General features: G+C 46.6%; 1 protein-coding gene and 1 long non-coding RNA gene across 8 annotated transcripts; one reads left to right on the top strand and one right to left on the bottom strand.

Annotated features, from left to right (window-relative positions):
* The first annotated feature begins 2,449 nt into the window (after nt 1-2,449).
* Nucleotides 2,450-7,464, top strand: LOC310634350 (TNF receptor-associated factor 2-like). Its single transcript, XM_083352648.1, has 5 exons — nt 2,450-2,616; nt 4,188-4,245; nt 5,289-5,387; nt 5,979-6,098; nt 6,782-7,464. Exons 1-5 carry the CDS (start codon nt 2,465-2,467, stop codon nt 7,460-7,462), a joined length of 1,110 nt encoding a protein of 369 aa, XP_083208774.1. The 5' UTR covers nt 2,450-2,464; the 3' UTR covers nt 7,463-7,464.
* LOC310634351 lies at nt 7,327-22,587 on the bottom strand. Of its 7 annotated transcripts, none has more exons than XR_014491205.1 (5): nt 22,470-22,587; nt 16,199-16,315; nt 13,516-15,317; nt 13,300-13,402; nt 7,327-7,464 (listed from the first exon to the last, which is right to left on the bottom strand). It is a non-coding gene; the product is annotated as an uncharacterized lncRNA (long non-coding RNA). The 7 variants fall into 7 exon arrangements; XR_014491208.1 differs by lacking the exons at nt 16,199-16,315; nt 22,470-22,587 and having other exon boundaries at nt 13,516-14,594; nt 14,724-14,817; nt 15,201-15,578; XR_014491206.1 differs by lacking the exons at nt 16,199-16,315; nt 22,470-22,587 and adding an exon at nt 21,609-21,758.
* Between the last annotated feature and the right edge of the window lie 3,777 nt (nt 22,588-26,364).

The following is a 26,364-nucleotide window of genomic DNA, read 5'->3' as shown; positions in this document are numbered from 1 at the left end:
GACCTCCATCAAATTATCATTCAATTCTAAATAATTGATCACTCTGGATAATCTCCTTAATGTGAAAAATTTCAATGATTAAAATAATTGACCTTGATTTGATTTTGTCATGTCCAGGCACTCTTTTGAGAAGGGTATGGAGGAAAAAAAATGGGAAAATGGTCTTCCAATTAATATATCACTATATGACAATATTATGAAGAGAAGGACGAGGGGTGACATGATAGCAGTCTTCCAATATCTCAGGGGCTGCCACAAAGAAGAGGGAGCCAAGCTATTCTCCAAAGCACCTAAAAGCAGGACAAGAAGCAACGGATGGAAACTAGTCAAGGAGAGAAGCAACCTAGAACTAAGGAGAAACTTCCTGACAGTTAGAACAACTAACCAGTGGAACAACCTGCCTCCAGAAGTGGTGAATGCTCCAACACTGGAAGTTTTTAAGAAGAGACTGGCCAGCCATTTGCCTGAAATGGTATAGGGTTTCCTGCCTGAGCAGGGGGTTGGACTAAATGGTTGGATTATGATGATGATGATGATTAGGATTACGGAGAAACAAAGTGGGTACCACTGAAGATGCTTCAATAGAAGTTAGAAGATCCAGGTTCCATATTCGCCTTCAGTTATGGAAGCTCCCTTGGGGATGTGGACCAGTTCTTCTCTCTCCTAGACTGGTCTAGTGGTGAAAGTATTGGATTAGCACCAGGGAGACACAGGTTCTAGTTTCCCCTTTAGACACAGAGGCTCCCTTGGGATCTCCACATCAGTTCCTCTCTCTCTGACTGATCTAGTAACGTTTGCAGTGGTGAGATTCAAATATGTGAACAACCAGTTCTCTGTGCCGATGTCACTTCCGGAAGTCCATTCTGGGCCTGGGCAACAAAAAATTAGCTACCGGTTCTGCCAAACTGGTGTAAACTGGCTGAATCCCACCACTGAGCGTGTGTCTTGAAACAGGCTTTTAGGATGCCCTGCTGTCATTTCCTATAGGCCTGCTCCACTGAACACTTCTGAAGCAGTCACCTACAGCCAGGGCTTTTTTCCTCATAGAACGCTCAGAACGGAGTTCCGGCACCTTTTTTGGATGAAACCTTGTAGGGTAGGCAAGGCGGGTTGTATGACATGTGTTGTGATTCAGGGTCAGCCTGTGGATTCGGCAGTTGGGTCGGACGATTCAGAGGAGGAGGAGGGGGGTGTTGAAGAGCTTGCTGAGAATATTGAGGCTCCACAGAGCCCTCAGCCAGGCCCTTCCCATCTGGTCATGACACAGACCCAGCTGTGTGAGCCTGACAGCGTGGATCAAGATGACCCACAGCTGGCCCTGTTCAAGGACGCCCCACGCAGGAGGCAGTCAATCAGGAGTAAACAGAGGAAGGCAATGGGGCACCTCAGAAGGAGGCAGAGAGAAGCCATGCCCTGAACTGTTTAAAAGGGGAATGCGTGGGAGGGCTGGTTTGCTGAAGGCAACCGTTTGAATAGCTCCTGTTTCATGGTTCGTGTTTGCTCTCTTTATGTTTTTATGTTAATAAATTTGGCAGGCTTAGTTCCAGCCTCTTGCCTTCTTGTAAAAGGGGTTGTCCCTGCCTTATCTGCAGGGCCGGTAGCAGGCTGGTACAGAACAATGTGTGAGTTCCGGCACCTTACAAAAAAAGCACTGCCTACAGCCATGTCAGCTGAAGATAATGGGAGCTGTAGCCCTGATAGGGCACTAGAGTACATCTGATCTGATGGTGAAAAATGTTACACTGGCAAACCCCCCCCCCCCCAGATATGATAGTTTGAGAGCAAAGCAGCCTCCTAATTGATAGGTAGAAAGTGGATCCAAAGAGGCCCGGGACTGCAGACAGATCGCTTCCTCCTCCTCCCACCGCAGGGCACCACACCCCTGCGAGGTAGGACAGCGTGAAGGCAAAGCAGGGACCTGTTATTTCCCACCGGGATTGGATCCTTCGTCGAGGCAACCTATTTCCCTCGCCACGCCCTTTAGCTTCTTTTTCCCCCTATTCTCGCCTATTTCGCTTTCCCGGACTGTTAGATAATTCGCTTTCCTTTTTTCTACCCTCCAAGCGGCATTTCCCCCCATTACTCCGTCTCTCCGCACGTCTTCTGCAGTCCGGGCAAGTCGAGGCATTTTTTTTCCCTGGCTCCGCCCACCGGCCTTTTCCAAACACGCAACCTCACCCCGCTGCCCCGACGACGCTCGTTTGGCCCTGGGAATCCTTCGTGCGTCTTCGGATGACTCACGCGTCAACCCGGCGCCGCCGTATATAAAAACTCTCCACCCGCCTGGTTTGCAGGCAAGTCAGATTGAGAAGCAAGCGGGAGGGAGGAAGGAAGGATTGATTGATTGATTGATTGATTGTTGACTGACTGACTGACGGGAGGACCGATTGACGGGCAGATCGAGCCAGGGACGAGGCTGAACTTTGTGGCGTGGGACCTGCTCGGCTCGAGGCAGCGCTCGTGGATGATGGGAAAGCTTCGCGGCTCCGTGATGCCCATGGATCCTCTGAGCAAAGTGGGGCTGCTGTGCCAAGCGTGCGGATTCCTCTTGACCAACCCGCAACAGGCGGAATGCGGGCATCGCTACTGCCGGAGATGCGTGAAAGGACTCTTCAGGTGAGGGGCAAGGAGGATCCGGCGTGGGGAGGGCTAATCTCGACCTGGCGGGGGTGTGTGTGTGTGTGTCTTGTCCCAGCTCGGACTTTGGATTACAAGTCCCATCTTGCTCAGCCAGAGCTCGAAAGGATCCGGCATGCGGGGGCGGTGAATGCTCATGTCGTACTGGAACCTAAGCGGGGCGATCGGAGGTTGGGCGGAGGTGGTGGTGGGGGGGGCGACTTTGCGCATCTGGATTTGCCGGTTGGGTTGTGTTCCTTAGTACCTCCGCGGATTGGGTGTGTGTGTCAGATAAGCCACTTCCAATAAGGAGGCTTATTGGAGGCATTAGCAGTGGGCTAATGCCTCCTTAAGTAACACCAGCTGCCTGCAATTAGTGCAGGTTCGCATCCCACCAGGCTCAAGGTTGACTCAGCCTTCCATCCTTCCGAGGTAGGTAAAATGAGGACCCAGATTGTTGGGGGCAATTAAGCTGACTTTGTAATAATGCCGCTTTGGGGGGGGGAGGCGAAAGCCCTAATAAGCAGGCATATACATAGAATGAAGGCTATTGCTAAGCACATTGGTTTGTGCTTAAATTGTAAGCCGCCCTGAGTCTTCGGAGAAGGGCGGGATATAAATGGGATTAAAATAAATAAATAAATTTGGTGCTGGGACTCATGGGGCCCGAATTGATGGGGCTAGAAAAACGAAGAAGAACTCGGGAGCAGGATTGTGCTTGGCAAGTTGGTTGTTAGATTAAATCAGCGTTTCACAACCTTGGCAATTTGAAGATGGGTAGACTTCAGTTCCCAGAATGCTGCTCTTCTTACGGTAATAGTTGGCAGAAGAGCCTTTTCAGGTTCAGCTCAAGACCGATTTATTGGTCAAGTGCCATCAAGTCATTTGGGATTCCTACGGATCACAGTGATAGATTTTTCTCCGGATGGTAGTTGGTCCTGCTCTTAATAGGGCTGAACTTATTGATCAGCCCCCTTTCCTCTGGATTGAAATTAAAGGTGAATTAAGTTCTTGTTTTGTTTTTGTTTTTTTTTCCCCAATTTCAGGCTTCAACCTGCTTAATACATACTTTTTCATCAGATTGCTTGCTACTTTCCTACATTTTTTTTTGCTTATTCTCATGTGGTTTTTTTAAAATAGATTATTTTCGTAACCTGTATTATATATAAAATATAAATCTAAAAATACCGAATCTGTAAAAAAAGCTCTCTCCTATTCTGTATTCAGATAAGCTGGTGGTTTTTTTAATTTGACAAATTAAGGAGGTTTTCCTCAGAATTCTGCCCTTTTGATGGGTTTTTAATCGCTAGATGCCTTGAGCACTATTTTCATTTTCCTGGTTAAGAAAGGACAGACTCAAAACAAAATGGATTCAATAAATCAAGTCACAAAACGCGCTTATATTGCCTAAGTATAAGGGAATGGCAAAGGGATAAGTGGGATCAGGCACATGTTGAAGGTTAGAAGCAACAGGTGGTTGTTAGGAATGTGTGTGTGTTCTTTCAAAATTGCCCACGGTTCTGTTGTTGGATTTTCACTCAGTTCACCTTCTTCTTTCTTTTTTTCCTCAGGGACACAGAGAAAATAGTGTCCTGCTTTACATGTAAGAAGGTCCTGCATCTCAAGGAGGTGAGTTTCAAGATAATAGTTCTCAGACTTGAATAACCCTGTACAAGTAGTCCTTGACTTACAACCATTTCTTTAGCGACCAGTTGAAGTTACAGTGGTATTGAAAAGGTGACTTATTAGTCCTTGACCATCGCAGCATCCCTCCCTGCCACATGAACAAAATTTGGGTGCTTGGCAACCAGCATGCATTTATGATGGTTGCCGGATCTTGCAGTCTCATGACCACCATTTGCAACCTTCCCACAGTCGGCTTCCAACAAGCAAAGTCGAGATTTGTTCACTTAACAACCATGGCATAAAGGTCGTAAAACAGGTGCGACTCACTTAACAACTGCCTTGTTTAGCAATGGATATTATAGTCTCAGCTGTGGTTGTAAGTCAAGGACTACCTGTTAAACAGCCAAAGAGGTTGTAAATGGATAGGAAGAAAAAATTGAGTTTCAGCTCCTGTAGTGTAAGAGGCATTGATGCCCTCGTAGACAGTCATTTGCTTCACTTGGTTTCATCCCTGTTTGCCAGACAGATTCTTTCCAGCTGATTCTTTCTCTCTTGGAAATTAGTTTAGCCGTGTAAAGTCAGAAAACCTACTGGGGCTAGATGGGCTGATGGCTCGGTCTAGCGGGGGAGGGGGTGTCTCCTGATATTCTCAAAAATGTGCTCCACAAGCCAAAATAAGTCATATGATTGATTGGCATAATGGAAGCTCCATCCAGTGGGGAGAGCAGTTTCTAACTTAAAGATGGTCTGTAGGATGAAGGGATAAAAGCTGGACCAAGGTGAAACTTCACTACCCATGGCACATCCACCACCACAGAGTTTAGAGAAGTTCAAGCCACCTAGATTGCATTCACCCTTTTCTGTAAGATCTTGCCACTAATTCTCAGGATCTTCTGCCTGGCATTATTTACCGTATCTCAGTTCACCTAATAGCAGAGGTCATCCTATTGGTGGAGGCTGATGTTAAAAGGGAGGATATGGATTTAATGTTACCGTGATCAACTCATAGCCTTGTCATCTGACTTCTTGAATCTTTCGCTTCTCAGTTCCACAGTGACAAAGCAGCGGAGAACGATGCTCTTGATACCCAGATAGCCTGCCCAAATTTTGACTGCAGGTGGACAGGAACTCTGAAATCATATCAGGTATTTTCAATGAACAGTTCATTGCTTTTCAATCAGCCCTCAGGTTTGCTGTTTAAAAGATGTTAATATCTCATTGAGATTTAATGTGATACTGGTTATGAACCAGCTAGGAATCTTTGGTCCATAACTGTGATGGAAATTTTCATAATTAATAGTACTATTAATATTATGGAAATGTTAGAAATATCAGTAATAAAAACCCAACAGGTAAATAAAGTATTTCCTGGATTTTTAAAATCATATATCTTCATTGAGGAAAATGCTGGAGCTATGTGACAAGACTGGGAAAAAGTATGTCCCAGAAACAAACTGATGTATTGTTTGTTATGAAGGCATTAGACTAGGAATATCTAAAAGAGCTTATCTGGCTACTAATATAAAATTAATGTACAATTATCTGGCTACTAATGGTCAATTCCCTGGGATCTTTGTCGGAAGAAAGCCATTAGGGTTAAAACTTTAAAATGTGTCTTACATGGACTTTTGGAAGGTTTTAGAACTTCTCAGTCTGGATATGTCTCAGAGTCATGATCAAGTGTCAAAAGTCCTGACTCATAGTTTGAACCATGCTGTCCTAATTTTTAATTGTAGGAGCATTTATGCCTCCCTGAGGCACCTATTGGAACTACAAAAGATGCTACTTTAACTCCTGGACATCAAAATGAGAATAAAGAGAAGGAAACACACTGGACCATCACTGCCCCTATTATGGTGAGTTACCAGATAAACCTTGAAAGCCTAATTCTTTTCCAATGCATTGTTAAATGGTCAATTTTAAGTGTTCATTATAGGAAGACATAGATACTAATTTAAATGGTTTTATAAAGGCATTGGACACATTGTTGGAGAATAAGAATACATGGAGCACTAGAGGAATCAGATTAGGTGTCTTATAGCTTCTAGTCTACATGGTTATGTGCTACTGCCTGAATCATGGACAAATCCTAAGTACTAGTTATTAGGAAGTAACAATACAGGAGGCCATTGTTGCAAACCAGACTCTTGTCATTTTTTTTTTTTTGAGTTACTAATACATCTGGTTGTCCGCTGTGTGGACTCTTCATATATTCTTAAGATACTACTAGATTCCAAAGAGAACCTAGCCACTTGTAGAAAGAAGCACTGGAAGACTGAAGAAGATGCTCAAGAGAAATTGGGGGGTTCCAATCAACCCATGACAGCACAGCATGAACAAATGTCGCTCAAAATGCAATGTTTAGAGAAAGGTTGAATTTATTGTAGGGTCCTATTTAGTAATTATGAGCAAAGCAGCTGAATTAAGAGGAAAATGATAGCACTTTGAGAACAATGGGGTGGGGGAAAAGAACTGCCTTGGTTTTGTGCCTCCAATTCTGGATCTGGAGCTGATGTGAATTTATCTTCTCCTTCTCCAGGGTGGCCCTTCGCTGAACATCGAAGCTGTCCAGTTGCGTATGGAGGCCCTGGAGCTGATGGTTGCATCTTTGCGTCGGCAGCTGAATCAGCAAGTCTCCAACGTGAAAACTCTCCAACACAGCTGCTCCCAGTATGAGGAGTTGCTCAAAATTTCTCAGGAAATACATAACTGTCCTCATGGAACCAAAGGTTCTGGACCATCCTCACAAGAGCTGGTCAGCACTGATGGAATCTTGATATGGAAGGTAGAGAATTTCTCCAAACTCCTGAAGGATGCCAAAAGTGGGAAAAGACAATCCATCTTCTCCCCAGCCTTCGCCACCCATCCTTTTGGATACCGCCTCTACGTCCGACTGTACCCTGATGGAGATGGTGTAGGCAAGGGTGGCCACCTTTCACTCTTCCTGGCTTTGGCCAAAGGGCCTTACGACGACATTCTGCCTTGGCCTTTCCGACAAAAGGTCACCTTCTCTCTCTTGGATCCCATGCGAAGGAAGTCACCTCTGGTGGAGACCTTCCTCCCAGATCCCCAAAGCACTTCTTTCCAGCAACCTCACCAGAGACTTAATGTGGCCAGTGGAAGCCCTCTATTTGCCAGCCATGTTGAGATTCCCGGCTACCTCAAAGATGACACTCTGTACCTCAAAGTAGTGGTGGATTTGACAGGAGTAAACATTTAATGCTGGAAAGAGATGGAGAGATTCTATGGTGAAGATATGCTGCATTTCCATTACTTTTGATACTTCATTTTTTAAAAATCAAATCATTTTTGTCTTTACTAGCACCCAACTGTGTCAACCACAATTTCTATTTCGAAACAGATCATCATCTGCTTCTTAGAATCATCTAAAACCTTATTGTTTGGGCTTGAACTCATAGGAAATCGATCCTTGATTATGCTCAGATTGAGAGCACCCAACTGTGTCAACCACAATTTCTATTTCAAAACAGATCATCATCTGCTTCTTAGAATCATCTAAAACCTTATTGTTTGGGCTTGAACTCATAGGAAATCGATCCTTGATTATGCTCAGATTGAGGTTGACCATCCTCTAAACTTTACAGCACTTATGGGATTTTTATGGGCAGCTATTGGAGAACGTCTGTTAAATGCAGGGAAATGTTTTTTGGTGGACAAGAATGTTAAAATGCCTTCCTGAGTAATAGCTACTATATTTGTCTGGGGGGGAGGGGAAAGACTAGCTTCCTCCAGATCAGAACATTACCATGGGACAGTTGTGGATTCACCAAGAAATTGGTAAACCAGGCAGATCAGATTTTGCTATCTATTAACCTGTGATGTGGAAATCCAAAGACATGTTTCTTATGGACAAAGTAGAATAATTTGTAAAAAAAAAAAACCAAAGTGCAAATGTTCAGCCCTCTTGTTACACTGTTCCCAGTTCGTTAAAATACACATTTGGCATAAAATATGTTAAAAACAGAAAGGTTTTCCATTGATGACCCTTTGTGATAAGTTATTATGTAGGGAAATTACAACACAAAATAGGACATTTGGAGTGGTATATTGTATGTGAGCATTTGGGCATGTGTTATCCTATTAAACATTAGCATGGGTTGAATGAACCTGATTGTTTTAAAATGCCAATTTTGATTAATTATATCCATAGAACTATTTATGGAAAAGGGACTTTGCAATAACAACTAAGGATTTTAAGATGAACATCCTTAGTCTTGACATTTCTTTCTACCTCGCATTCTTATTTATTAACAACTGGTATTTATTATATAAGAGTACCTGTGTACTGATATTGAATAAAACATTAAAGTGTATTTATATCATTGATGAAAAGTGTTTTATGTTGATATTGTAGAAGAAGAAAATAATGTAATTACTGTAGTGAACTGATGTTTAAGTTCACTTTTCCTTTAAGATTTAAACCATGATTTTTCTATAATGTGGTTCTTGGGTAACTATTAAATGGAGAAGTTGCTCAAGTACTTCAATGATGCAGTGATTCTGCTAATCACTGGGAAATTTACTCTGGGAAATTTAGAGGCCTTAGTTCTAGCCCATTACGTGGGGGGTGGAAAAAAGGCAAATTTCCTGGCTCAATCTGGTAGGACCAAAACAAATTGGTTACAAGGATGTCAGGCCAAAATAAATATCAGAATTTCCCTTTGGCAAAGAAATGGGGACTGGAACTTTGTTATCACTATGGCTGCTTGGCTAATCGACATTCATAAATATAGAATAGTCCTTGACTTACAATCATTTATTTAATTACTATTTGAAGTTACAATGGCACTTAAAAAGTGACTTATGACTGTTTTTCACACATCCTCATGGTCACGATCAAAATTCAGATGCTCGCCAAACTGGCCATAAATATGGTTGCAGTGTCCCACCATCCCAGTGATCACCTTTTGCGACCTTATGACAAGCAAAGTCAATGGGGAAGCCAGTTTCACTTAACAACCGTGTCACTAACTTAGTGATTCACTTAACAACTGTGGCAAGAAAAGTTGTAAAATGGGGCAAAACTGACTTAGAAACTGTCTCGCTTAGCAACAGAAATTTTGGGCTGAGTTGTGACTAAGGGGAGAACTACCTCGCCTCAGTTGCCCAAATGCTTTTTATAACAATAAGATTCTGCTAGCCTTGAATTAAAAATTTTACTCTAGGTGTGACAGATTCAAGATTGATGCAGATCTCACACACATCAGTTGTGTGACTGCACACACATCAGTTCCACCTGGAAAGTATTTGACCCTGAATCTATACACTGCTTTGCATTACAAAAGAAAGATCACTTATCGCTTTCTAATTTACAATTAGTACGCGCACAAAAACCCCCACAAATCGCAATTCCATGACATTGGAATGCTGCAAATGGTCAAAAATGCAAGTGCCCAAAATGTGGTCTTGTCATGGGGACAGGGTGGCCATCATAATTTCAGTGACAGGTTGTTAGTAGCTTGTTAAAAGTTGGTTGTGACTTTAAAGGGTCATTAACAGACTGATCATATGCAGAGGACTACTTCTATAGGTATTTCTTGACTTACCACCATGCTTTTAGCAACCATTGGAAGTTACGGTGGTGCCAAAGCCAGCCCCATTCAAGTCATCTGCAAGAGCCGAGTCCGGGACAGCCTACACGACCTAGAAGCTTGGGCACCAGGTACTGTAACCCCTTCGAGTTGCGGCACCGAGTCCCTTCGGCCTCAGGCACGAACTTCTAACGGTGTGTGTGTGTGTGTGTGTGTGTGTGTGCAATCCATTGGCCACTCCGCAGTTAATCAAATGCTAGGCTGTGGATGCACAAATGATCGTCACCCACAAGGGGGCGTTCCGAGTCAACAGATTGTAATTCGGCATAGCAGCAGCCCCAGGCATCTTTCAAGAAGTGATGGAGAGAACAGTAAAAGGTATCCCTGGGGTGTGCCCATATTTTGATGATGTGTTAATTGCAGGGGAGGATGAAGGAATATTAGCTGACAGGCTAGAGATTGTCCTAGAGAGGTTCAGAGAAGCTGGGTTGAAATTAAAAAAGAAGTGCTCAATAGGAGTGACATCCACAGAGTTCTTGGGCTACAGAATTGATGCTCAGGGTATTCACCCAACTGAATCAAAAATAAAAGCAATAAAATCAGCTCCAGCACCAAAGAATAAGGCAGAGCTGCAAGCATTCTTGGGGCTAATAAATTTTTATCACACATTCTTGCCACATAAGGCTGCAATAGCAGAACCCTTGCACAGATTGCTTGACAAACAAACACCTTGGAATTGGCAAGAGGCTCATGACAGAAGTTTTGAAAAGCTAAAAAAGCTACTCTCCAGTGACTCCACAGTCACACATTTCATTGAAGGCAAGCCAATGTGCATAGCATGTGATGCATCTCCTTATGGGGTAGGCGCTGTAATCAGCCACCTGGAAGACAATGGGGAACAGAAACCCATTGCATATTATTCCAGAACCCTGTCCAGGGCAGAGAGGAATTATGCACAAATTGATAAAGAAGCATTGGCAATTGTGGCAGGTGTTAAAAATTTTCACAATTATTTATATGGAAGAGAGTTTACAACCTTCACTGACCCCAAACCGTTATTGGGACTATTTACCACTGATAGGCAAACACCACAAATAAAGTCCCCAAGGATGTTGAGATGGTCAATATTCCTCTCTGCATACACGTGTAAAATAGTCTACAGACCCGGTAAGGAGATGGGACACGCAGATGCTTTAAGCAGATTACCATTACCAGAAACCGAACCAGACCCTGCACTGGTGGGTCAAATCTTAGCCCTACAAGAACTCCCTGAGTGCCCTCTCACCGCAAAAGACATTGCGGCTGCCACTAGCAGTGATGCAACACTCAGCAGGGTGGCAATCTGAGTCCAATCAGGCTGGCAGGAAAAGAACCCTGGACCACAATTTCAGGCATATTTTGTGAGATGGAATGAGATGTCCTCACACAAAGGATGCCTATTATGGGGCAACAGAGTGATAGTACCTGACAGACTCAGAAGTAGGGTTGTAAAGGATTTGCATGAGGGCCACCCGGGCATTGTGCACATGAAGGCCCTTGCGCGGAGTTATCTGTGGTGGCCAGGATTGGATAAGGCCATTGAGGAGCAAGTAGCTGGATGTTATCAATGTCAGAGGTCCAGACCGGAAAAGACATATGCTCCAGTGCACAGGTGGGAAGCCACACACAACCCGTGGTCCAGGATACACATAGATTATGCTGGACCATTCCAGGGACAAATATTTTTAGTGGTTGCAGATAGCTACTCTAGGTGGTTAGAGGTGGTGCCTGTGAAAAGTATGACGTCTGCCAAGACCATACAGGTGCTGAGGGGGCTCTTTGCCACACATGGGTTACCTGATGTAATTGTATCTGATAATGGCCCTCAATTCACATCTACCGAATTTCAGGACTTCCTCAACTTGATTAGACACACAACGGCTGCACCCTTCCACCCGTCCAGTAATGGGTTGGCTGAAAGGAATGTAAGATCAACAAAGGATGCACTGCGTAGGATCATTGTTGGTGATTGGCATCAGAGACTGGTTCAATTCTTGTTGGCTCAACACACCACACCCTGCACAGCGACGGGTAAGAGCCCAGTGGAGATGCGATGGGGAAGGAGGCTGATAACCAAATTGGACAGACTTCATCCAGATGCAGTGGCAGCTGAAGCAGAACAGGCCAACACAGCCAAAACACTGGCCGTAGGGGATTTAGTGTGGGCCAGAAACTATGGGACGGGGGAGAAGTGGATGCAAGGAGTGGTGGTGGACAAAATAGGACCCTTGTCTTACATCATTGAGGGGGAAGGAGACAGGCAGGTCAGGAGACATATTGACCAGCTGAGGAACCGGGCACCAGAGAACCCTCCACAGGAACAACAAGAAGGCCATACACATCAACAGCCCAGGGATCAGAGTAGTGAACCACTACCTGTATGTCCACCGCCGTCAGAAGCTCAGGCAGTGGAGCCAGTTCCACATCAACAAGAAATAAGGCCAACAACAACAACAACAACAACAACACGCAGGTCAATGACAACGGAAGCCAACAATAAAGCAGTACCAGGGGGGCTTACCTCAGACCAAGCTACCTCAGGGCAATCACGGGATGGAAATCAGGCAATGTTGAGTGAAGCAGCTCAAGGGAGTGAAGTTGGGTCAGGAAGGCAACAGGGAAGGTACCCGGCCAGGACTCACAAAACCCCGGCATACCTGAGGGATTATGTGAGAAAGTAAAAGTAGGGGTTAGTAAAATTGTAGGTAGTATTGTTCACGTTGGGGGGGAAGGGGTGTTGTGTATGCCACCTTAACACCAGGTGGCATTTGTCAGGCGACCTGATTGGTCAACCTGTCCGACGGGAAATATAGGACACCGGGTTGGGTGTCACCTGTCCGGTGGGAGAATAGAGCCAGCGAGTTGGCTGACTGCAGGGATGCGGGAAATCTATAAGAGGGCAACATGAGGGAAGTTCTTCAGTTCCATATTGTAACCAATAAAGATGCAAACTCTGATTGTCGTCTCCTGGTCATTACACCTGGCACCCACGACTTAACAACTAGACCGTATCACGCACTGCAAAAAAAAGGAGAAAAAGTTGAAAGAGGCTTTACCCCTCCTTTTACAGGACAAAGGCCAGACCGAAAAAGTCAAAGACAAAGGCCAAAGAAGCTGAATTATTACAGCATGCAGGCCCCTTTAATTTGCTTTCTACTCCTTTTTTTCCCTTTTTCTTTGTGTGAAGCCATCAAACTAAGTGCCCAGCAGATGGCTTGGGCACAGCTTGTTAACAGTAGCAGCAAGAGAACAGCAATGGAGGTGAGTAGCTGAGACACAGGTTGAGGCATTAGAGTGTCAAAAGCCCATAGCTGGAGAAAGAGAGCACATGGAGAGGTTGAAATGCCCTTCACCTAGGTGCATCAGACTGACTTCCAGGGGCCTCATGCCATGAGTATCTGTCTGGTTCAGGCAGCAAATTCACCTACCAATCAGCAATTCTGCCTGCTATTGCTAACAAACTTGCCTTTTTTGTAAGATGCTCCCTCATTTGCTTCTGTCCTTCCAGCCACAAAGATTTGTGAAGGTCTTATCACCATCTTGGTTGACCACTTGGGAAACATCCTGTTCTGGATAAAAACTCTCATGTTATTGAAGAGCAGTTTCTGTTAGAGTTCAAGACAATGCCTTCTAGCTCACCCCCTCACTATCCGAAATATTGAAGAAATGGAAGGGTCCTTACCTTGCGATTACACCTAAGCCTTCTCACCACCTGAATTCACCTCAAGAAACCAGACCAGCTGAACACTGGTATCTGTGAAAGTTTAAGATAGGTGGATGAGTGGGAGGGTTCTCTATCATGATCCACCAACTTTGCTCAAAGGATATGGGGCCACTTCCACCTATCAACTTCACCCCTAGGTTCTACCTGCCAACTTCCACTGCCTTGACTCCATGAAGATTGCCTGGATTCTTTTCACCACTACCACATTCCCACAGCGTTTACCAGTGGAGCTCCGGATGGCTCCCGACCTTCGCTCCTTCTGACGTGACCTAAAAACATATTTATTTGAACAAGCCAGCCTGGTCTGATGGGTTTAGGGGTATTTTAACGCTATTGTATTAACTTACTGAATTGGGCTGTAGTATTTAATATTTTTTAACTTTTATACATTGTATTTTATTGTATTGCCCTGTACACCGCCCTGAGTCCTTCGGGAGAAGGGCGGTATAAAAATATAATAATAATAATAATAATAATAATAATAATAATAATAATAATAATAATAATAATAATAATAATAATAATAATAATAATAATAATAATAATAATAATAATAATAATAATAATAATTTGCCTCGCCCACGTTCAACACATGCGTCATGAATGGATGTCAAGGGACCCAGATTTACAAAGTGATGACTGAGACTGTTAGTTGAGCAACCATTCACGCTCACTCCACACATTTACTTCATCGATATGAACAAAGCTTTGATTGGCTAGCTTCTGAAGACCCATTTCCACCACAGCTGACAATGTCCACCAGCTTCTGTCTTATGACATCCACAGGATGTTCAGGAGTTCCATCAGCTTCAGAGGACCAACCTCTAATGGTTTCAGTTAGGTGTATCGGACTGACTTCCAAAAACTTCACGCTATGGTTATCTGCCTGGTTCAGACAGCAAATTTACCTCCCACTCAGCAAGTCAATGGCTATGGAAGCAAAACTTGTGATATGCTGCAACATTTGCTTCTGCCCTTCCAGACACAATGATTTGTGAAGGTCATGTCAACATTTTCATCGATCATTCAAAAAGACCCTGTTCCAAATAAAAATTCTCTGTGTGGATGCCACTTCCGGAAGTCCATTCTGCACCTCAGCAACAAAAAAATTAACTACCAGTTCTGCTGAAGTGGTGCGAACCAGCTGAATCCCACCACTGCCTTACCTTGAGCTTTCACCACACCCTTCTGTCTCTCCCCTTGGACCCAACTCAGAAAACCAGACCAACTGGTCTACTTTGTGAAGGTCATGTCACCATCCTGTTCCAAATAAAATTCTCATGTTATTCAAGAGCAATTTCTGCTACATTTCAGGATAATGCCTTCTATCTCCACGTCTCACACAGTTGGACCATGGAACCCCCATATCAGCAGAACATTGAAGGAAGAAATAAAGAAGGAATGGAAGAACTATGCCAACTACCAATACCAAAACTTGAATTTCTTTCTCGACTCCAAACTGGTGAGTAGCTTTTCTTCTCCCAGAATGATCCTCGCAGTCTTTCCTCCAGAAACCAAGTATAATTTCACTAGACTGGAACCTAGGAATAGGACTTACCATGTCAAGGTTGCCATGCCACAGTCTGTGCAGTCAGACAGCTGAGTTGAGGAGAAAAATATTGGAAAAATGGAAGGGCCCTTACCTTGAGCTTTTGCCTCACCCTTCTCTCTCTCCATCTGGACCCAACTCAGAGAAACACAAAAGCTGCTCTGATTTGTGAACGTCATGTCACCATCTTAGTTGATCATTGAAAAAGATCCTGTTCCAGATAAAAATTCCCATGTTATTCAAGAGCAATTTCTGCTACATTTCAGGATAATGCCTTCTACCTCCACGTCTCACTCAGTTGGACCAGAGAACTCCCATGTCAGCAACATGTTTATGGGAAAAATTAAGAAAGAATAGGAGAGAAGGAGAAAAATACCCTCTAAAAATGCTGAAAATTAAAACTTTCTCTTCACTCCACAGCAATGACCAACATTTTTGTCTTGGAATGACGCTTGAAGTCTGTCTTCCAGAAACCAACCCTATTTTACTAGACTGGAAATGTGGAATGGGACTTACCATGTCACGCCACACTCAGTTCAGTGAGAAAGCAGAATTGAGGAGGAAAATATTGGAAAAATGGAAGGACCCTTACCTTGAGCTTTTGCCTCACCGTTCTGTCTCTGCACCTGGACCCACCTCAGAAAACCAGACCAGCTGGTCTGCTTTGTGAAGGTCATGTCACCATCTTGATTGATCATTGGAAAAGTTCCTGTTCCAAATAAAAATTCTATTGTTATTCAAGAGCAATTTCTGCTACATTTCAGGATAATGCCTTCTACCTCCACGTCTCACTCAGTTGGACCACAGAACCCCCATGTCAGCAGTGTATTGAAGGAAGAAATAAAGAAGGAATGGAAGGAGACCTATACCAACTACCAATGCCAAAAATTGAATTGTCTTGACTCCAAAGCAGTGAGCATCATTTCTTGTCCCAGAATGATCCTCCCAGTCTTTCCTCAAGAAACCAAGTATATTTCACTAGACTGGAACCTAGGAATAGGTCTTACCATGTCAAGGTTGCCATGCCACACTCCATGCAGTTAAAAAGCTGAGTTGAGGAGAAAAATATTGGAAAAATGGAAGGGCCCTTACCTTTAGCTTTTGCCTCACCCTTCTCTCTCTCCATCTGGACCCACCTCAGAAAAACAGACCAGCTGGTATGCTTTGGGAAGGTCATGTCACCATCTTCATCAATCATTGGAAAAGATCCTGTTTCAAATAAAAAATCTATTGTTATTCAAGAGCAATTTGTACTACATTTCAGGATAATGCCTTCTACCTCTACCTGCCTTCTGACCTAGCAGATTTCGCTGACGTGTTCAGCGAAAAAGAGGCAGACCGTCTGCCCCCACATCGGCCATACGACTGCCCTGTGGACCTCCTGACCAACGTGCCGCTGCCAGTGGGATGCCTGTATCCCATGTCGGATCCCGAATTGGCCGCCTTGCGGGACTTCCTGGAGAAGAACCTAGCCAGGGGATTCATCCGGCTCTCGTCCTCTCCTCTCTCGGCCCCAGTTCTCTTTGTCAAGAAGAAGACAGGGGATCTGCGCCTGTGCTGCGATTACCGCCGGCTGAATGCCATCACTGTGAGGAATCGATATCCCCTGCCGCTGATCCCGGAACTCATGGAGAGGCTGCGTAAGGCGACCATCTTCACAAAGCTCGACCTACGTGGGGCCTACAACCTGATGCGAGTTCGTGAGGGCGATGAATGGAAGACAGGGGATTCATCTGGCCCTCGTCCTCTCCTCTCTCAGCCCCAGTTCTCTTCGTCAAGAAGAAGATGGGATCTGCGCCTGTGCTGCGATTACCGCCGGCTGAACGCCATCACTGTGAGGAATCGATATCCCCTGCTGCTGATCCCGGAACTCATGGAGAGGCTGCGTGAGGCGACCATCTTCACAAAGCTCATCCTACATGGGGCCTACAACCTGATGCGAGTTCGTGAGGGAGATGAATGGAAGACGGCATTTAGCACCTGATACAGCCACTTCGAGTACACCGTCATGCCGTTTGGGTTGACCAACGCCCCCACGGTCTTCCAACACTTCATGAACGGCGGTGTTCAGGGACATGCTGGATCAGTTCATGGTGGTCTACCTGGATGATATTTTGATCTACTCCCGGTCCAGGTAAAGCCACCTCCAGCAAGTACGCCTCATTCTGCAACACCTTTGGGAGAATCAGCTCTATGCGATTCTCCCGATTCTTCCATAGAGTTCCTGGGCCACATCATCTGTCCCGAAGGCATAGCCATGGACCCTTGCAAAGTGGAGTCCTTGCATAGTTGGGAGCCCCCACGCCGGGTGAAGGATATTCAGCACCTTCTGGGGTTCGCCAACTACTACTGCACCTTCATCCTGGGCTACGCGTCCCTGACGGCTCTGCTGATCCAGCTCCTCCACAAGAAGGTCCTGTTCCAGTGGGGTGCCCCACAGCAACAGGGATTCTAGGCTTTGAAACAGGCATTCACCACCAAGCCCATCCTGAGACAACCAGACCCGCGTTGTCCCTTCGTGGTGGAGACGGACGCGTCAGATGTGGCTATCAGGGCAGTATTACTGCAGGCTCCAGTGGATGGCGGCACTCATTTTCCCTGCGCTTATTATTCGCGGAAACTCAATCCTTCCGAGCACAATTACACCATCAGGGGAAAAGAGTTGCTGGCCATCAAGGCCGCGTTCAAGGCCTGGCGGCATCACCTCGAAGGAGTCCGACACACGGTAGAGGTTTGGACGGACCATCGGAACCTGGAACATTTAAAGACCGCCCGGAAGTTGAACTAGCGGCAGATCTGGTGGTCCCTGTTTTTCTCCCGGTTCAACTTCCGTGTGACCTATATTCCCAGTGGTCACAACCGGAGGGTGGATGCACTGTCCAGAAAGCCTGAATACCTCCGCACCGAGGATCCACTTCCCCCACGGACGGTACTGCCCGCGGAGTCCTTAGCTGCAGTCCAGGAGCCGGTGGACTTATGAGCTCAGGTGCGAGAGGCGCAGCGCCTGGACGATTGGTCACAGCAAAGGTGAGCCAAGGTTGGTCCCGCGTCCCCATGGACTTTGGAGGAGGGCTTACTCAAGCAACGGGGGCAGTTGTACATGCCCACGGGTCTGCTCCGAGCCCTCGTCATGACTCAGTGCCACAACAACCCTGCGGTGGGGCACTTTGGATTCTTTAAGACCCTCCACCTAGTGATGCGGACCTTTTGGTGGCCTCGGGTATGGCACGATGTGCACGCGTATGTGACGTCCTGCGTGTCGTGCTGACAAGCAAAGGCCGCAACAGGTGTACCTCCCGGCCTCCTCCAGCCGCTGCCGACACTGGAGAGGCCATGGGGAGTGATCTCTATGGACTTCCTGACAGACCTGCTGCCATCCGCTGGGTTCACCACTGTGCTGGTGGTGGTAGATATGCTGATGAAAATGGCACATTTTATTCCATGCCGCGGGCTGCCAACGGCCCACACCACTGCCCACTTGTTTCTCCAGCATATCGTCCGCCTCCATGGCTTGCCGGACAGGGTGGTTTCGGATCGCAGTGTACAATTTATGGCCCAAGTCTGGAGTAGCCTGATTGTCGAGCCCCGCAGGCCCGACATCCGGCAGGGGGGTGGCAGCCAGCTGGAATGCCCCACCCACGGGCCCTCTCTGCCCGTCCCGTGGCAAGGGACTCACAGCCTCGCCGTTCCCATGGGAGATGCACCGCCTGGATGTCTGGCACCTCTCCGACTGGCCGTGTTCCCGGCTGGCCGAGGAACGTGCGTCTGCGCAAAACCGCCGAGCAGGCTCCCGCCTGCTGCTGGCCTGCTCCGTGGACTCCCAGCTGACCGGAAAAAGTGCGCCTGCGCAATACCGCCGTGCAGGTACCCGCCCGTCGCTGGCCTGCCCCGAAGACTCCTCGTTGGCAGAGGAGGGCGCGCCTGCTCAGATCCCTTGCGTGGATCCTCGTCCGATACTGGGGACTGCACCAATGAAGCCGGCGCCGGGCCCTGCCGAGAAGCGGCTGCTAGCCCGTTCCTCGTAAAATGTAGCTGGAGCCCGGACTTATGAAGCGAGCCTGCTGGACCGGGACTGCGTTGGTGCCAGGGACTGTGGAGGGTGGTGAGGGTTCTGGGGCCTGGGGTCATGAAGGGAATGTCCTTGGTGGGAGGTAGTTGTTGTGAACGGTGGTGATGGGGTGTGGGGCCGCGGGATTAGGGCTGGGTGGGTACGTACCTGGCAAGAGGAGCATGGTGGGTTCGAAGGAGAGGCAGGGATCAAAGGGAGCTGACGGGGGTGGGTGGAGTGTAAATGGGGGGGGCGGATATTGGTTTGTTTGGGCGGGGCTGTGGGTGTGTGCTTCGGCCGGCTATTTAGCAGCAGTGGATGTGAGTAGCAGCCAACGCTGACTTCGCCTTTTCTTGGTTTGCTGTTTCACTCGAAATAAACGCAATTCTTTGGAAACAACACCCGTTCCAGCTGTGCGTCTTTCCTGCTTTCGCGGATGAGGGATTGTCAGTAAGTCAGCGTTTGTCTCTTTTTGCTGTGTACCCTCCAGTGCGAGCTGGACATGGCAGAGGGGACGCAAGGGGCCGCTCCAGCAGCTGCTATGCAGGATGCGGCTGGTGCTGCAGCAAAGCCTCTTGATGTGGTGGAAGTGCGAGAGGAGGCCCAACCAACAGTAAAGCCGAAGGTGAGGACCTAACCGCCGGAGGTGTCCGTGGTTGATCCCCAGGAGACCGGAAGCCGGGACCGTGGAGGGGAGTGGTGGCTGAGCTCCACCCTGGGGCACAGAGAGCCCAACCAGGGACGGGTGGCCCGGCTGAGTGGGGCTCTGCTGGAATGGAGGGAATGGCGCCTGACGGATGACGATGGAGAGGAGTGGAGCTTCTCCACCGCCCCAGGCAGCCAAACCATGGATATTCTAAGGGATAGATTCGGGGAAGTTGGTGGCCAAGAGCCCGCTCCTTGGACGGTTGCTGATTCTGAACAGGATACGGGACGGTGGTCCCTCACTGGGACCCAATCAGTGCGGTCCGGGCTGCCTCGTTTCCGGTTGGCCAGTCCAAGATTCTGAGGCCTGCCCAGCCTGAGCACGTCCCACATGAGGGCCCCAGAGGGCCAATCCCCGGTGACCATGGTGCGGGTTGGTCCAGGTTCCTGGCCAGGAACGGACGGGGGTCCCAACCAGCAACCTACATGACTGGCTGGAGGCACCAGAGTGTTGGGTTCACAGGTGGGGCCTTGGGGCCCTGGTGTAGTGTGGGGGCCACCACCCCTACCGGTGATGTACGACAGCCACCCCGATTGTCTGGTGATGTTCCTGGGCCAGGTAATCAACCATATGGACCAGTACACCCAGACCTACGTGTCCCAGTGGGCGATGGTGGTGGCGGTGACAGCTTGTGTGCAGGGAGAGGCGGTTTGTTTGGGCGGGGCTGTGGGTGTGTGCTTTGGCCAGCTATTTAGCAGCGGTGGATGCAAGTAGCAGCCAACGCTGACTACGCCTTTTCTTGGTTTGCTGTTTGACTTGAAATAAATGCAATTCTTTGGAAAGAACACCCGTTCCAGCTGTGCATCTTTCCTGCTTTCGCGGATGAGGGGTTGTCACTGATGGCCGCATGGGAGGTGCAGGTGTACCTGTCATCGGCGCACCATCCAGAGACCAACAGGGGAACAGAGAAGGTAATCGGCATCCTGGAGCAGTATCTGCGCTGCTTTGTGAACCAACAGCACGATAACTGTGCCGATTACCTCTTCCTGGCGGAGTTTGCTTTCAACAACTCCCAGCATACCTCAACCCAGATAACCCCGTTCTACACCAACATGGGGTACCATCCACGGCTCTTCCCCCTGGCCCATCAGATTCTCCTGTTCCCGAGACCCAGGACTTTCTGTCGGAGTTGCAGGCAGTTCAGCAGTTGGTGCGTTGGCAGCTAATCTGGGCCAAGGAGGATTACAAACGGTTCGCCAACTGCTCCCGACAGGTGACACCACTGCTGGCAGTGGGTGACCGGGTGTGGTTATTCACAAAACACCGACCGACCGACCGACCAACCGGTGAAGAAATTGGACCATCGGTTCATCAGCCTTTTCCCCATCGAGACGGTCAGCCCAGTGACCTATCGTTTAACTTTGCCACGGTCCATGCGGATTCACCCTGTCTTCCACCAGTCCCTTCTGGTCCCTGAGGCTCCATCGAGTTCCCTCCGATGCCTGACAGCTCCTGTTCCAGTCACCACATCCACGGGAGACGGTCCACTGGAGTATGAGGTGGCCAGCATCCGAGACTCTCGTTGGCTAAAGGGGCGGTTCCAATACCTCATCAAATGGAAGAGATATGGGCCCAAGGACTTCTCATGGATGGATGCCTCCTCCGTACATGCCCCAGACCTTCCCCAGGCCTTCCACGACCAGTTTCCATCCCGACCACATCCGGACAGTCAGACCCGGAGGAAGGACCCCTGCGGTGGGGGATAGTGTTGTGACCCTGGCCCTGGAGGGTGCTTTATCGTGGCATACTGACTTGGAGAATGAGTTAGAGGAGGAGGAAACTAGCATGAGTGGCATGCCAGAGGGGCCGACTCCCTTGGTGAGTCAGCAAGAACTGACTGTGGCTGACGTGCCTATGGACCCCAGCCAAACAGAGGGGAAGGCAGAACAGCAGGCAGAGGGCGGCAGCACCGAGGAAGAGCCCCTTTTGGATGCAAGGGAGAGATGTAGAATATGTTGTCAACAACAGCAGTAATTGTTGCAACGTCCCAAGAGGCATGGCCGGGAGACGTAGGGCCACACCCTACAGAGTATAAAAGGGGTGTGGCTGCGCAGGACAGGCGTGGTGGACAATTTGTTGGCGTTTGAGTTTTGTAGCGTGTCTGCTTGTCTGTATCTAGGCTATGAAGCTGCTGGCCGTCTGCCAAGAACCTGGGAACATTGCCTGGTAATTACAACATTGCTGTCTGATATAAACTTTGGAGAGAGATAACTGTTAGCAGTCCAGTTTTCATTTGTTCAGCTTATGTTTGGCTTCTGTTGGACTTTTGAGCCTCTTTGAGGCTATTCAGTGGGAGAGGAGAGAACACATTCAGTTGGACCACAGAACTCCCATGTCAGCAAAATGTTTACGGAAGAAATGAAGATAGAATAGGAGAGAAGGAGAGAAATACCCTCTAACAATGCCGAAAATTGAAATTTTCTCTTGACTCCACAGCGATGACCAACATTTTGTCTCTTGGAATGACGCTTGAAGTCTTTCTTCCAGAAACCAACCCTATTTTACTAGACTGGAAACGTGGAATAGGACTTACCATGTCATGCCCCACTCAGTTCTGTTAAACAGCTGAGTTGAGGAGAAAAAGTTTGGAAAAATGTAAGGGCCCTTACCTTGAGCTTTTGCCTCACCCTTCTTTCTCTCCATGTGGGCCCAACTCAGAGAAACAGACCAGCTGCTCTGATTTGGGAAGGTCATGTCACCATCTTAGTTGATCATTGAAAACGATCCTGTTCCAGATAAAAATTCCCATCTTATTCAAGAGCAATTTCTGCTACATTTCAGGATAATGCCTTCTACCTCCACGTCTCACTCAGTTGGACCACAGAACCCCTGTGTCAGCAGGGTATTGAAGGAAGAAATAAAGAAGGAATGGAAGAAGGAGAACTATACCAACTACCAATACCAAAAATTGAATTTTTGTTCCCTCCAAAGCTGTGAGCAGCATTTCTCCCAGAATGAGCCTCGCAGTCTCTCTTCCAGCAAGCAAGTGTATTTCACTAGACTGGAACCTAGGAATAGGACTTACCATGTCAAGGTTGCCATTCCACAGTCCATGCAGTTCGACAGCTGAATCGAGGAGAAAAATATTGGAAAAATGCAAGGGCCCTTACCTTTTGTTTTCACCTCACCCTTCTGTCTCTACACTTGGACCACCTCAGGAAACCAAACCAGCTGAACTCTAGCATCTGTGGAAGTTCAAGATAGGTGCTGTGAGTGGAGGTTTCATCCATCATGATCTACCAGTCTTGCCCTTGGTAGATGGAGCCACTTCTGTCTGTTGACTTCACCCCTCGATTCCACCTGCCAACTTCCACTGCCTTGACTCCATGAAGATCCCCTGGGTTGCTTTCACCACGACTGCGTTCACTCACCATTTGCCTTGACCACATTTAATACCTGCTGTATGAATGGATGTCAAGGGACCTGACTTTAAGTAATGATGACTACAAACATCTGTTGGATATCCATTCATGCTCATTCTGGCTTCTAAAGGCCTATTTTCACCAATTTTCAGGTGCCTACGTCTACCAGTCTTGTGACATCCACTTTCTTAAGAAACAGTTCCACTAGCTTCAGAAGACCAACCTCCACTGGTTTTAGCTGGAGGCATCAGACTGACTTCCATGGGCGTCGCACCACAGGTCCATCTGCTAATTTCAACCTGCAACTGTGCATTGGGCATCTATTCAACCTCACTCTCCATTTTCATCAATATCAACACAATTTTGTTCAACTGGTTTTCAAAATCCCATTTCCATCACCTTTCAACTGCCAACGTCTACCATAGAACATAGAATAATAGAGTTGGAAGGAACCTTGAAGATCTTCTAGTCCAACCTACTACTCGAGCAGGTGGCCCTTATACCATTTAAGATAAATGATTGTCCGGTCTCTTTTTGAAAGCGTCCAATGATAGAACACCCAGAACTCCTGAAAGCAAGTTGTTCCATTGGTTGATTGCTCTCATCATTAGGAAATCTCTCCTTAGTTCTGGGTTGCTTCTCTCCCTGGTTAGTGTCCATACATTGTTTTCTTGTCTTGCCTTTTTGAGCTTTGGAAAATAGTTTGACCCCCTCATTTTTATGAAAACACCACTTGTGCTCCTAATTCCCCAACTCTCTTCCTTAGCTGTTCATAATCCCCTATCACTATTTTCAGGTTCATCACCACGTCATTCATCCCAATGTGTAAGAGAAAAAAGTTCACAGTCACATCTTCGATCTTTGTTCCAGGGAGTCAACACACCTCCCTAGATTGACTGTCCGGTTTCTGTTCCCCTAAAATTTTAATCTCCTATCACCAAAATCTGCTTCTTTTTCCCTAGTAAAGTCTGGGATACTTTTCCTCCTGTCTCAGAAATGCTGGGTTGTGCCTCTTTCTTAGAAACTTTTGATGACTGCTTTTTTATAGTTTTCTGCATATTTTCTTCCAGGGGGAGGCCATGAAAACTATTGTTCAGTTCCATAGGGTCGACAGTTGAATCTTTGCTCTTGTTTTCTTCTAAAAGTGACATGTTTCCATTGGTCTTCCTCTTTAGATTAGAATATAGGGTCACTTTTTATGGAAGCTGTTTGTTCCCTATATTGTGTTCAGTTTGGATGTATCAATTGTCTTCTTTAGGTTCATATATGGGGTCATTCTTTTAGAAGCTGTTTGTTCTCTATTGTGTTTAATTTTGGTGAAGTCCTCTTGTTTAGGTTGGGGTTTCTCACTTTGTTGGTTGAGTCAAAAGCAGTGACCAGCCTTTCATCTTCCGGTATGACGCTCACAGTCTCTTTCCCCAAAACCAACCATGTTTCACTACACTGCAACTTAGGAATAGGGCTTACCATGTTAAGGTTCTCATGCTGTGCTCTGTGTAAGGATACAATTGAGTCAAGGAGAAAAATATTGGAAAAATGGAAGGGCCCTTACCTTGTGCTTGTGCCTCACCATTCTCTCCTGCCACCTGGACCCACCTCAGGAAACCAGACCACCTGAAAGCAAGAAAGGTGCAGTGATTGGGCCCACAGTGTTCCACCTGTCAGACAGGAAGGGATAGGACATGACTTCTTTCCGAACTACTCAAGGGGTTTTCTGACTTCAAGAGGGCCATTGGCTTCTCCATTAGCCTCTTCCTCTTTGTAGCAGAGACCTTTCATTTTCTTTTATTGATCAAGCTTGTATTTTATCTTTTCCTAGGTCATCTAACCAGACTCTTCGTCATACCCCTTAGTCTGATCTTTGTAAATTTCCTCTGCTCTTGTCAACGTCTTCCTTTTTCATATCTCATTCATCTCTCCCACTCATTACAGAAATGCTAATAATGTTAGGAAAACCCTTTGCCTGTGAGAAAGTGAACACACTATTTCCTGTCTTGATTTTGGTGATTTCTGATGAAGAAGGAATCTTTCTTATATTGAATCTTTTTTTTTGTTAGCTTTCATATTTTCAGGGGCAATTTTAGCATTCAGTCCAAACTTTCCTTTTGGATCTTAGAGCTTTACGAAATAGATGATTAATTTCATAAACTTACTTTCTGGTTTATACGCTATCATCTCCACCCATTTGAATGTACTTTTTCCTGTCATCACAACCTGAGCCATGGTGGCGCAGTAGTTCAAGTGCAGTGTTGCAGACAAACTCACTGCTCATTGCCAGGAGTTCGATCCTGACCAGTTCAAGATTGACTCAGCATTTTATTCTTCTGAGGTCGGTAAAATGTGGACCCAGATTGCTGGGGGCAATATGTTGATTCTGTAAAGTGCTTAGAGAGGGCTGTAAATCACTGTGAAGCAGTATATAAGTCTATTGCTATTGCTGTTGCTATTATTCCCCAGTCCTAATCTTGGCCAGATGGAAGAAGTTCGCTCATTGGAGTGACATCTCGTAGGACATCTCATAGGACATCTGAGGAATTGCTCGTCTAACATATCTTGTGTGCTGTGAGCCTTTCCTAATGTGGGCAGCTTCCTATAGTGGTTTTTCATCTCAGAGTTTTTCAGGGGGATGTACAGCAATGCATTGTGAGGTGATTGTCATCTGCCCCCCACCCCCACCCCAAAATCATAATGCCTCCTTGTATGTCTTCTTCCCATGATACTTCTTGCTAGCACTTTTACCCTTGGGGAGTAAAAGTGAGGGGATGAAACATTCATTTTCACTTTCTTTTTGTAGTATTTTTGAATGGTGAGCTGTGGTTTCTTGACAAATCTTTCTTTTCTCTGAAACCTTCTTAATGTGTGAGGTCCAGTGTGAGGTCCTATTCTGAGAGAGATGGACTGGCCCAAGGTTACACAGTTGGCTTTATGCCCAAGGCAGGACTAGAACTCACACTCCCCCAGTTTCTAACCCATGGTCTTAACCAACATGCCAATCTGGCTGTTCTAACAACAGTTTCATAGGTACAATATCCCTCCCATTCTTTACCAGTGCATCTTATCTTCCTTTCCTAAATAAGTGACTTTTAGATAAAATAACCTTTATTGTCATTTTTTACTGTTGGCACACTGGCACATTAAAAAT

The sequence above is a fragment of the Vipera ursinii genome, assembly GCF_947247035.1.
Source record: "Vipera ursinii genome assembly, chromosome: 2".
Taxonomy (NCBI): domain Eukaryota; kingdom Metazoa; phylum Chordata; class Lepidosauria; order Squamata; family Viperidae; genus Vipera; species Vipera ursinii.
This window is presented reverse-complemented; position numbering and strand designations above follow the sequence as displayed.